This window comes from Hibiscus syriacus, unplaced genomic scaffold (genome assembly GCF_006381635.1).
Source record: "Hibiscus syriacus cultivar Baekdansim isolate YM2019G1 unplaced genomic scaffold, ASM638163v2 tig00111008_pilon, whole genome shotgun sequence".
In the NCBI taxonomy this organism is placed as follows: Eukaryota; Viridiplantae; Streptophyta; class Magnoliopsida; order Malvales; family Malvaceae; genus Hibiscus; species Hibiscus syriacus.
In genome coordinates, this window is record NW_024062951.1 from 1134222 (window position 1) to 1147500 (window position 13279).

The 13279-nt window shown below is 35.7% G+C and overlaps 1 protein-coding gene across 1 annotated transcript; it reads left to right on the forward strand.

The window, feature by feature from the left end:
• Nucleotides 1-853: 853 nt before the first annotated feature.
• Nucleotides 854-2176, forward strand: LOC120149777 (zinc finger CCCH domain-containing protein 2-like). The gene has a single exon (XM_039162482.1). The coding sequence runs from the start codon at nt 1070-1072 to the stop codon at nt 2117-2119; it is 1050 nt and encodes a 349-aa protein (XP_039018413.1). The 5' UTR covers nt 854-1069; the 3' UTR covers nt 2120-2176.
• The last annotated feature ends 11103 nt before the right edge of the window (nt 2177-13279 follow it).

The following is a 13279-nucleotide window of genomic DNA, read 5'->3' on the forward strand; positions in this document are numbered from 1 at the left end:
GATGATAAAATGTAACCTCCATACACACAGTGTATGTACCTTAATCTTCAGGTGGAGTCACCATCTTGATTTTCATGCTGCTTAGGGTTAAAGTAGTGTTTTCCATAATCTTGAACAATATCTACGTAAAGAATTACAGAGAACAATTAGCAAATGAAAAATAAACAGATAATTAGCACATGAAAACAGAGTTCTAACTATAAGTTATAGTTGTTGGATCTCGTTCAACTATCCCCTGTCTAGGTACTCCGATGAGCTTTGAAGAAGGTACACCATTTTTTTTTTTTTTGAAACTACAAGTCTCTGTCCTTGAAATGAGAAGAAAAAAAAATAGTAAATACTGAAGTTTGAATTGGACGATGAGGTAAATGTAAGTATAGTAACTCCCTTTTTCACTGAAAAATATTTCTGGCAACCACTGCCAGAAGCTTTCCACTTATACCTTGTCTTGATTGAAAAGGAGCATCTATAATAAAAAGTTAGCGGACTTCAAAAGCATGTACTTGGTCTCTATTGTTGATTTTAAAAGGCCCCTCTTTTATTTCTTTTGATACATTAAAAGGTCATATCTCGTAAAGATTTTACCTATTTGATACCTGCTCCAAACCAGTTAACCATAAATAAATTTTCCACCTCATGCTTCATGGTGGATTAAATTGACAATGAGATGTCACATGTTGGAGTCTTTGATCCCAAGATTCCAAAACCATGAGGAGGGTCAATGTATGATTTGTCAGCTAAAAAAAAAACCCCAAAAAAAGTAAAATCCAAAACCCACTCAGATACTCAGATTTCTGAATAATAAACCGACACATAGCAAAATGTTGCCTATTTTGCGCTGTGAAGTTGCCACATATGGCTTTTTGCATGTTCATCCCTAATGCTATGCAGCCACGCAGCTATTTGCCCATACCTTGTCACCTTCTCTTTCTCCCCACTTAAAGCCACTCGGCCCCTATATATCTATGCCACCCCTTTTGTTCCATCATCGCTCAACTTCATGCTCTCTCTTTCCCACATCGAGACCTAAAACCAATATTCCTTTCTTCTTCCCTATTCATTCTGAAATATGAGCACCGCTTGTGCTGAGCAACAACTCAAGTTCCTGGCTTCTAACAATGTGCTGCCCATGAAAGATATCGAGATTCCTCCGAGGAAACTCCTCCTTCCACACAATCATACCGCCATGCAACTTTCTCCCTATGAGGCTGCAATCGAGAAGTATCTTCTTTCCAACAAGAATGTCGATGAAGATGAAGAAAATGACGGTGATCCCTATGCTGCTGACCATTTCCGCATGTATGAGTTCAAGGTGAGGAGATGCACTAGGAGCAGGAGCCACGATTGGACTGACTGCCCCTTCGCTCATCCCGGAGAGAAGGCTCGCCGCCGCGATCCTCTTCGTTACCGTTACTCCTCCACCGTCTGCTCCGACTTCCGTCGCGAAGACGGATGTCCTCGTGGGGATGATTGTGATTTCGCGCATGGGGTGTTCGAGTGCTGGCTACACCCTACCCGCTACAGAACTGAGGCTTGTAAGGATGGCAATAACTGCAAGCGCAAGGTTTGCTTTTTCGCTCACTCTTCTCGCGAGCTACGTCTCTTGCCAGCTGAGGGATCTCCAAAGTACAAGAAATCAGCCTCTTGCAGCTCTTCCCCGTTGAGCGGGAATAACCATTGCTGCTTGTTTTGCCACTCTGCTACTTCCTCTCCCACTAGCACGCTCATGGGTTGGTCTCATTTATCGAGATCGCCATCTTTGTCACCGCCATTGTCTCCTGTGAAGCAGCGGACATCTTTAAATGGGTTTTCACCCATCTCTAGGTACAGTGATCGCTTGAGTAAGCTTGGAACCGAAACGACGAGTTACCAGCAGCAAGTGCTTAACGAGCTGATGAGCTCTTTGGAGAACATGAATTTCTGTGAAGCCTCTTCACCTATTGCCGCAGGCGGGAACAACAACTCGACTACAGCAGACTTTCCCTGGTCTTCCCCTTTCACCGGAGAACATTTTGGTGCAACCTCGAAGTCTTTCGGTGGTGATGAGAGGAGCAATGAAAACGTCGTGGGCTGTGATTCTGATCCCGATCTTGGGTGGGTGAATGAACTGTTGATGTAGATAGGAGGATGAAGACGAACAACAACAGGAGAGAATTGCATGTGTGAATACAGTGATGGAACAGGCGTACCTATATATATCTATCTGAATATCTGATCTCCAAAGTGTATATATATGTGTGATTGCTGATCTGATTATTGCTTCAAGCCCTCGATTTATCATTTTCAAATTCAGATTATTAAGTTCGTTTGAGTTTATATATATCATGATGATGCTGATGATGATTATCTTCCTTTAAATTTTAATTTATGTAGTAAAATTTTCTGAACTATTGAAAGCATATCTCATTTCTGTCAAGTCCACAGAGTAAAATATACATCATGTAACCTACGTGGTTAACCTAACAGGGTAATCACGATATTCTGGGTCTTGGAATGGATTTGAAGACCGCATGACGCCTGAGCGTAAAACTGAGAGGAACACGCGGAGAACATGCAGGAACTAAGGTGGCTCCGGCGACATCATCTTTGTAGAGGAGAGAGAGATGAAGGATTCTGAGGTTCAGGGGATTCGTTTTATTTGCCAGATACTATATGGATGTTTTTTGCGGTGAAAAACGTTTGGTTGACTTTAAAAAACATATTGTCCACCCACCACGTTGTCTATATTGTAAAATGAATTCATTATTCACAAAACCATAACCATGCCTGTTCCTCTAAATCAAATTCAAATAAACTATTATCTTGAATTAGGATGAAGAATCATAAACTTTTATGATATTTACGGTTAAGATTTAGAAGCTTTGGTTATTACAGTAGCTGTTGATATTTAGAGTGTTCCGTAGGTGGGTACTTATATCTGAAAGACAGCTGTGGGGGGAGATGACCCATAAGTGTAGTTTGGATTGTTTATGCCTCATCGTTAACTGGGTTAGGTGGAGATTGTTTGTGCCCCACAACAATGGTGTAGGAGGTTGAGGGAGCTGCCCATGCCTTCCCCACCTACCCTCTTCATTTGTTAATTAAGTCATTCATCTATCCTTATCTTCTGCCACGCCAGTTACCACTTAGGTCTAATTCAATTCATATATTGAGTGATCTTATCACTCGGGTATAATTCAATGAATTGAAAAGTGGGCAAAATTCTTCTCGTGATGCTTTGAAAAAAAAAATTCTTCACATATTGCATTTGATCATTTATTTTTGCTGAAATAGCGTGATTTCTACAGTAAAAGGACTAGTCGCCAGGTGTTTCAGGCGACCTCTGCAGGTCGCCATGTCGTCCGAGCGTCGTGCTTATTTGTTGAAATGGGTTCGTACTTATTGCTGCTAGAAAGCTGCCATTCTGGTTTACCATGCAGCATGGGAGCAGAGGTGAAGGCGAGTTCTTCAGCAAGTGAGTGTACCAATCGCAAAGATTATGAAATTGTTTTGTCAAATTCAAACTCAGATAAGCACTGTAAATCTCACAGTTGCACCATAGCTTCGGCTTGACTAGTGAACGAAACAACAGATAAAAAAGAGAGATTAGGATTGAAAAAGTGAAGAATCAGTAAGCTTCAACTTCCATAAGGGAAGAAAGTTAAGAAGAATATAAAGGAAATGAACCCTTGAATTGCTTGGCGACCTTTCTTAGATGCGCATGGACGACATGGCAACCTGTACAGGTCACCCAGAGTACCTGGCAACCAACTCTGTTTGAAAAGTGATTATGTGGGCAAAATGGCTTGAAAAGTGATTTCAATGGTAAAAAAGATATTGTTATTTGTAAAAGTTTGAGTTCTAATAATTGTACCAATTGTCAATAAACATAAAAAATTTCTTCTAATCAATCCAAAATATTTTAAAAAATATAATCCTCATAAAAACTCTCATTAAGTAAATTAGATCATTGATTTATAATTTAATCATTTTTATAACCCCAACTAGTCCATAGGCCTAATATTATTGTGAAATTTAGGTTAATCAACCTTAAATATATAGTTTCTTAGTTAATGAATCAAGCATGTAATTACTGCTCATTCTACTAGCATGATTATATTTTTTTTTTCTAATTCATAATGTGTAAATATGATTATATTTATCTAATTCATAATGTGTGCATTAGATTGACGATATATTACCGAAATGTGTACATAAATTAACGATAAATTACTAAGTTTTGTAAAGCTCATTTGGATATTTATTTTCAAGTTAATTAGTACTTGAGCTTGTTTGAAGATTACTCTTGCAGTAGGATTTCCAACATCTTATTTGAATACAATACTATTAATAAGGGTCCGTTTGTTTCACTGAAAATGTTTTCCGGAAAATGAAATCTGAATGTAAATCATTTTCCAGAAAACGTTTTTCAATGTTTGGATGATACAATGTAAAATGTTTTACACTGTTTGGTTAATTTTTCTGAAAACAGTTTTCAGAATCTGTTTTTAATAAAGAAGTTATACATATTGGATATGTTTTAGTATTTATTATTTTTAAAGGTTATTTTTTATATATAATTATATTTTATAAAAATCTGTATTTTAGATAATATTAATAATCGATTAAAAATATATTATAAAAGTTCATAAATCCTAAGAATTGTTTAATTACTACACCAAATTAAAACAACAATAATACATAATATTGTAATAATAATAATAGTGTCAAAATATATAATTAAAGGGTTTATCACATTAAAACAACAATAATATCCAACCGTAATAATACAAATTAATTTTATAAGCTGAACAGTAAACAAATCTAATTAGCTTTACATTCATAGTAGAACAATGATTTTGATACTCGGTTATTCCTGGAAATAAGTTTCTCTCCACTAAATGTTAAAATCTTAGAGAACTTAAAACAATAACGTATGGTCATATCTCATGGTTTAACGCACTGTCATCTGGCATAAACACTGGAGGGGATCGACCAACTTTCTCACAGCCGACATCATCTTTTACTTCACTCCCGTATAAACAATTGCCATTATTGATGCTAAGCTCTGAACTACCAATATATCAGGTATTTATCCTTGCTGGTTCCTTGTGAACTATTGATGTAGGTACAAAAATGCGCCTTTCAGTTATTTAGAACAAGGCTGAGAGTACCTGGAGGTGTTAAGAGCCTGACAAGTGAGACAACTCTTGCTAATACTGTCATATTACAAGGAAATAATTTAACTTTGTTACATTCATATAGGGAAGCAAAGGACTAGCACAAAGCCGACAGAAGTGGACCTTAACACATCTTATAATAGATTCATGAAACATTGCGTTTGGATCTGATCAAATTGGAACAAAAAATGACAGAACTAGGAGAAAGAAATGGAATCAAGTTTTTAACAAGGAAAATCAATTCAACCCGGGTGTTTTACACAAACCAAACACCCGAAAACGGGGAAAACATTCTCCGTAAATTGTTGATGAGAAAATCACATATAGTTTGTTTGTGTTAAGGACCATTTTTAATGTAAATTGTAAAGCATTTGTTTTGTTCCTGGCCTTTATATGTGAGGGCTTAGCTAGAATCAGTGAAGAATCAATAAAGCCTACAATTGCTACAAATCTCCACAATAATCACGCTAAATAGCATTCCACAAACAGATTCTTTACAGTCAAAATAAAACCTTTTCCTAAACCCCAAATTTACCTCTGTAACCACAGCTTTCCAACAAAACCATAGAAACAGTACAGAATAAATAAGATTATACAACGCATAAACAATCAAACATAATTCCACGAATTACCTAAATATCTAATAACCCATTAAAGACAACATGTTGCATTTAAATCATTATTCAGATCAGAAGCAATTAATCAAAAGCTAATCGACAGAAAACACAATTGTAATATTGTCGAATACAAGCAGATTTAATGGATAGCAATAGGAATCAATAGCAGAGTAGAGAGGAAGTACTAGAAAATGCAGGGGCGAGAGAGAAGTAAACTCAAAAAAATGGAAAATTAGGGAAGGAAAAAGAAAATGGAGAAGAAGAAACGATACATACCTGAGAATACGACCGTCTGTCTCGCCGGTGAGAAGGATTCTAAACAATCATCAGTGTGGAGCAAGGGACGTGAGAAAGAATTTACGATGTTCTCTGTGTGGATCAAGGGTCGCAAGAAATTTAGATTTCAACTTACCCTTTTCCAAACGGCAAGTTGAAATACCGTGTTTAAACCTTAGTTTTCCATTGACTGTAAAACATTTTACATTGACTTGGAGTTTTCAGCGAACCAAACACCCGAAAACGGGGAAAACATTTTCCGTAAAATGTTTTCCCCGTTCCAAACAGACCCTAAGTGAAAATATGATATCTCCAGCCCATCTGATGATATTGAGTTTTGAGTTTTGGGTGTTGCAAGGGTAGTTCTGCTGTGCGGCGGTTAAAAACGGTTAAAAAACGGCATGATCGGTTAAACAAGTGACCGATTAAAATTTTGACCGGTAATGTTATATCATTTAACCGGAAATATTATCAAGTATAATAACATATTAGGTAGCGCTTATATAATGTAATAGGCAGCGCTTATATAATAAAATAAGCATTTAACCGGAAATATTATCAAGTACAATAACATATTAGGTAGCTCTTATATAATGTAATAGGTAGCGCTTATATTGACCTATTTTCGAAGTAAACCGGTATATTTATACCGGTAACATTGTAAATTTATCTATTACATTATTATTATCGGTTACGATGTTTTATAGATCGATACAATTTTAAATGTATCGACACTTTATGCTTGCACCTGGTTGAGAATTCATATTTCATTCTGGAAAAAAGTATCGACACAAACTAACAACGTGTCGATACATTATTTAGATCTATTCTCTCATAAAATGGTATATTTATACCAGTTACATTGAAAATTTACCTATTACATTATACTTATGAGTTTCGATGTTTCTGGGATCGATACTTTTTATAAATGTATCGACACTTTATGGTTGCACCCTTTTTGGTATTCATTCTGGACCAAAATTATCGACACAAATTTAGCAAGTGTCGATACTTTATGCTGACCTATTTTATCATAAAACCGATATATTTATATCAGTTACATTGTAAATTTACCTAATATATTATAATTATCGGTTTCGATGTTTTTGAGATCGATACTTTTAATAAATGTATCGACACTTTATGTGTGCACCTCGTTTGTGCATTCGTCATGGACAATAAATATTGACACAAATTACACAAGTGTCGATACATTATGTTGACATGTTTTCTAATTAACCGATATATTTATACCGGTTACATTGTTAATTTACCTATTACATTATGATTATTTTTTTTGATTTTTTTGGGTTGATACTTGTATAAAATGTATCGACACACATATTTAGGTAGTTATTGTACATACCTAAATATGTACTGCGAATTTAATGTTGTACCCACTCTTTAATTACCACTACCAATACCACATCCTATTGAAAACAGCACGACCGAAACATGTTCAATGAACCTTTACTTACATCTCCGTCAACTCCAGGGCCACTGAACTTGCACAACAAAATTTTTGCCATGGATCATACTGATGCAGACAATGTTAAGCCAACCGAGGAATGCCATGAAGTACATAATGTTGATGAATCTGACAGATTGGTTGGTCAGCTCTTTTGTTCATGTGATCAAGCTTGGTACTTTTACAAGGGATTCGCACGGGAACATGAGTTTAGTGCATGTAAGGGAATACTCACTTCTTGACGTGGAAGGGAATGTGAAGATACAAGAATTTTGTTGTTCTAAAGAAGGGTTTCGAGCATCAAAAGTCAATACTGTTAATCGTCAACGTGCTCATACGCCAGTCACAAGAACAAGATGTAAGGCTAGAGTCGTAGTTACAACAACAAATACAAACGATCAGTGGGTTATAAGTAAGTCTTATCAGGAACATAATCATGCATTGTGCACACCTGCTATGAAACCATTTATGTGTTCTAATAGAGCTGTAAGTAAGGTTGATATCGATGAGGCAACAACATTGAAAGAGATCGATGTTGGCACGTCACAAGTAATGGACTATTTAACGCAGCAGGCAGGGGGCTATCATAATGTTGGATTTACACATAAAGACCTCTACAATGCACTTCAAAGAGGTAAAGAAAAGGAAATCGTCGATGGAGATGTGAATGCGCTTATTGCCTACTTTGATTATAAGAAACATGATGATCTCAGGTTTTTTATGACATACTCGGTAGACAAATCAGGGGTATTGTATAATCTTATTTGGTCGGATTCTACATCGAGATCGGATTACACATGCTTCGGTGATGTAATTGTGTTCGACACAACGTATAAAGATAATTTGTATGGTCGACCAATTATGCCTATTGTCGGTGTCAATCATCACCATAACACAATTGTGTTTGCCACTGCTATAATCGCCGACGAGACGTCTTAATCTTTTGAGTGGGTGCTACAGAATTTTTTAGAAGCCATGATGAATATAAATCACATATTTCAGTTGTCACCGATGGGGATAGGGCAATGCAGAGGGCTATCAAATCTGTTATCCCTTATGCTAAGCACAGATTATGTTTTTGGCATCTTTCTCGTAATGCACAAGCTAACATTGGTGACCCAAAATTTACAGCAGTATTCTCAAAATGCATGGCTTCCTGGTGGACAACCGAGGATTTTGATATTCAATGGCGTTCGGTTGTTTTAGAATTCAACGTCGAAAAGCATATATGGGTGATTGAGAATGGAAATACAAGGCACTTATGGGCACAAGCATATCTAACCGGTCATTTCTTTGCCAATATTCGCTCAACACAAAGGTGCGAGTCTATGAATGCTTCACTAGCGATTGCACTGAAACACAAGAAGACATATTTAGATATTGTTCGTGCAATTGAAGATGAAATTAGTAGAATGCGTATGAACGAGTTGAAAGCGGATTACTTAAGTTCCCATACAAAGCCCTTCTAGATCACAAAACTGTTCGACCTTGAAAGCCATGCTGCTTCAATTTTTACCCGCGAATCTTTTCGTGCGTTCCAAGATGAACTTCTATAGGAGACATTGTACCAGATTGAGGCAGAGATTCAGTCCTTATCAGATGAATGTCAACATTATATTTTGTCAAAGTACAAAGAAAAAAATAGGACATTTGAAATTAGTTTTGATTCTCGTAAGGAAACCCTAATTTGCTCATGCAAAAAATTCGAGACTGTTGGACTTTTGTGTCGCCATCAACTTCACATTTTGAAGCACTTGGATTACACATATTTGCCTGAGACTTTGATTCAAAGTAGGTGGACTAATGATGCGAAGGCTTCTGCACCCAGTTATGTTGACTTGAATGTGTCTCTAGAAGTGATGCAAATGGCACGGTTCGCTGCTCTACGTTCAACGTCAAGTAGGTTATGCTACATTGCATCAAAGACAGGCGAGTCTTTCAAAACCGTAAGAGATGAGATGAAAAGACTAATAGAAGAAGTAGAAAACTCATTTGGTTTGAATGATTCAGTCAACCAGAGCATTATAGTAAACAACGTTCGTGACCCTCAACGAAAATAACGCAAGCGAAAAGAAGTATCGAAGAACAAGGTCGAGAAGATAATTAGGCGATGTGGGTACTGCAACTGTGAGGGACATAACAATCTAACATGTCCTCAAGTCAAGCTCAGTTTGAGTATAATGTAAATTATACAAAATTAACCCTATATGGACAAAATCTACCCTATTAGTCTATTTTTATTGTGGATTACGATACTGTTTAATATTTCATCCGCGTCATCACATAAATGCCAAACAATTTGTAGAGTATAGTCTCCCGGAATCATGGCCGGAATCAGTTCTGTAACTGGGATTATCCAGGTTAATCATGTTGGCAACATAGCCAATAAAACCTGGGGTTTATTTACAAAGTGTCGATACATGTTGTAGACCTATTCTCTCATAAAACTGATATATTTAATCGGTTATATTACAAAATTACCTATTACATTATAATTATGGGTTTTGATGTTTTCGGTATCGATACTTTTAATAAATGTATCGACACTTTGTGCGTTCATCCCTTTTGGCATCAATTCTGAAAAAAAAGTATCGACACAAATTTAACAAGTGTCGCTACATGTTATAGACCTATTCTCTCATAAAACCGATATATTTATACCGGTTACATTGTAAATTTACCTATTACATTATAATTATGGGTTTCGATGTTTTTGAGATCGACACTTTTTGAAAATGTATCGACACTTTATGCGTTCACTCTTTTTGGCATCCATTCTAGACAAAAAATATCGACACAATATTAATAAGTGTCGATACATATTATAGACATATTCTCTCATAAAACGGGTATATATATACCAGCTATATTACAAAATTACGTATTACATTATAATTATGGGTTTCGATTTTTTGGGATCGACACTTATAATAAATGTATCGAAACTTTATGCGTGCAACCCTTTTGGATCGACAATCTGTGAAAATGTATCGACACTTTGTAGGTTCACCCTTTTTGGCATCCATTCTGGACAAAAAGTATCGACACAATACTAATAAGTATCGATAAATGTTGTAGACATATTTTTTCATAAAACTGGTATATTTATACCGGTTACATTGAAAAATTACTCATTACATTATAATTATAGGTTTCGATGTTTTTTGGGTCGTTACTTTTTATATATGGATCAACACTTTATGGGAAACTTTAAGTTTGGACACATTATAGAAAACGATTATAAATATATCAATATTTCTAAGTATGAAAACTTTGTTGTGGAGATCACATAAAACATTTCTTTAATAATGTGTTTCGATACATTTGCACGCAGATATAAAATACATTAATAACTAGTATTGTTATTTCAACAATCTTCAAATGTATCTATATACAGAGAAGCAAATATGGAATAATTAATGAAAATATACACACAATATAATCAAACCAAAAGATACATACACAACAATGTTCAAATAATGTACCGACAACGAAATTAATCCGATGAAAAAGGGTTATTTCTAACGAAGTTTGGAACATTAGGCGCCTTCAACAAATTTTCCAAATACTCTCGTATGTTTTCACCTTTTTCTGAGGACATACATAAATAATTTCAATTATCAAACTAATGAGGTACAATTTTACTAACAATAAACTAAATTCGCATAAGCATGAATAAATTTGTGTCATACCTAGAGCATTGTCGTTCGAATGGGAAACATCGTCAAAGGTATGTGGACATATGTAATTTTATTTCTATATAAACACATAAATTGTTAAAATAATCAATGTATGAACACTTGTTTAACTGGAAAAACATATCGCATAAATGTAACTTACCGAATTATAAATAATTTTTTCCGCTGAATCATCGACCAAAAGTGTATTTAGCTCGTTAAAATCAGGACACACATTCCAAACATCATTGAGATCTTTACAGTATGTAACATTATCGTATGTTTTGCATTTTGCTTGATCCTGATCACAAACAGTCGAACATAAATATGTAGGAATCATAGACAAAGAAAAGTCAGCAAACTGTAATGACATTCATCTTACCCAAACGAATAGAAAATGCTCAGAAAATAAAGGTAGTTTCTCAAGTACACGGTCGACGTTATGCCTGAGATTGTAATCAAGTTTGAATGTTAACATTCAATTGTATATTAACGATTTTGGCTACAATAATTCAATTGCTTAACAGTTCTAACCTCATCTTGGAAGACCAAATGGAAACAACAAAATTGTCTACACAAAATTGCATAAATTCAAATAATCCAGTTCTGAGGATAACATCTACAACATGAAGAAAATGATATTAAAGTTCTACGCTTATATGTTAAAATAATGGATACAAAAGAACAGAATTAAAACCTGCATGCAGTCTTGGGATGTAGGCAAGGACACCATTGAGATCAAAAATTAAAAGTTTTCTTGAAGGCGGCGTTGCAGACATGATATACTTGTTTGGATCATCATCATCATCGTCGTCGTCATCTTCATCGTCATCTTCATTGTCATCTTCATTGACCGCTTGGTTGTCCACATCTGTTAAAAGAAAAGAAAATACATTTCAGAACGTGTAAATGTTTAGAAATATAAATAATGAATTACCTAACTCGTTTGATGTCGTTGACGTAATTCTTCACGCAACATGGAGACTTCATCGCGCAATGATGAAATATCAGCTCGCATTCCACTCACAAGGGAATCAATATGCTCCTGAAAATTGACAATGTATTCCATCACGGTCTTAATTGTGACATCCTCTCAAACTGGAGCTTCTTTCATCATTGCGCCTCCAATTAATTGCTCCATCTATTGATCTAATCTGACCTCCTTGACACGCTTCCAACCGAGTTTTTCAACAAAATCATATCACACTTTTTTAATAAATAACATGTCAATCTTGCGGGTTAATCGAACAGGGGCGTCATGCGAAAAATCAACTTCTTTCTTCTTCAACAGATGGGTGATGACACATCCATATGGTAGTGTTGAAATTGTTGCTCCCTTTGTGACCATATTTACAATTGTATTAAATATCAATTTAGCAATGTTTGGAGCTATTTTGGATTTGGATTTATACTTTGCTGTCCACCAATAATCGTTGTCTCGAAGCGTTGAATGTTTTCCCCCACTAGGTCGGATATACCATGTGAGCATTTTGTGAAACACTCTCGACTTTACATCTAGGTGAATTGGGCTATTTCTAGCAACCCGTTGTATTATAGTATTTAAATTATTTTTCTTCTGAATCCCTTTTATTCTCGACACCTAGACCCTCCGCAATAATTTCCGGAGATATATATATTTCCTTCCCCATGACATGGGTATTAATTCCTATTATATTAGTCTTATTAGGCTTGTGCTGTAAGGAAGCATTGTTGTAGAAGACTCTAACTAGGCTGGGGTAATATTTTGGTTCTACACCAAGGAATTCAAGCCAACCCCAAGATGTAAATGTGGATTTAAAACTAAATGCATATTTATCATCAAACAAGAAACCCATGTCAATTACACGTTCGAGATGAATCTTCCTTACTTTAAAACTCGTCTGCCATCTTTGTTTCTCCATATCGGATCTAAAGTTCAGAGTTCCGAAGGACCTAATTTCCTCAGAAGAATCGTTTGTTTGAGAAGGAGGTTGTGGTTGAGAAGAACTGGGTTGAGAAGAGCTTTGAGAAAGATCGCGCTTCTGACGCTGACATTTTAGAGCCATTTTGGGTTTGGATGCTATTACAATGGAACACAAACAC

Bases quoted from the DNA above. Each gene is read 5' to 3' on its own strand.
- LOC120149777 (XM_039162482.1), top strand. From the start codon at position 1,070: ATGAGCACCGCTTGTGCTGAGCAACAACTCAAGTTCCTGGCTTCTAAC.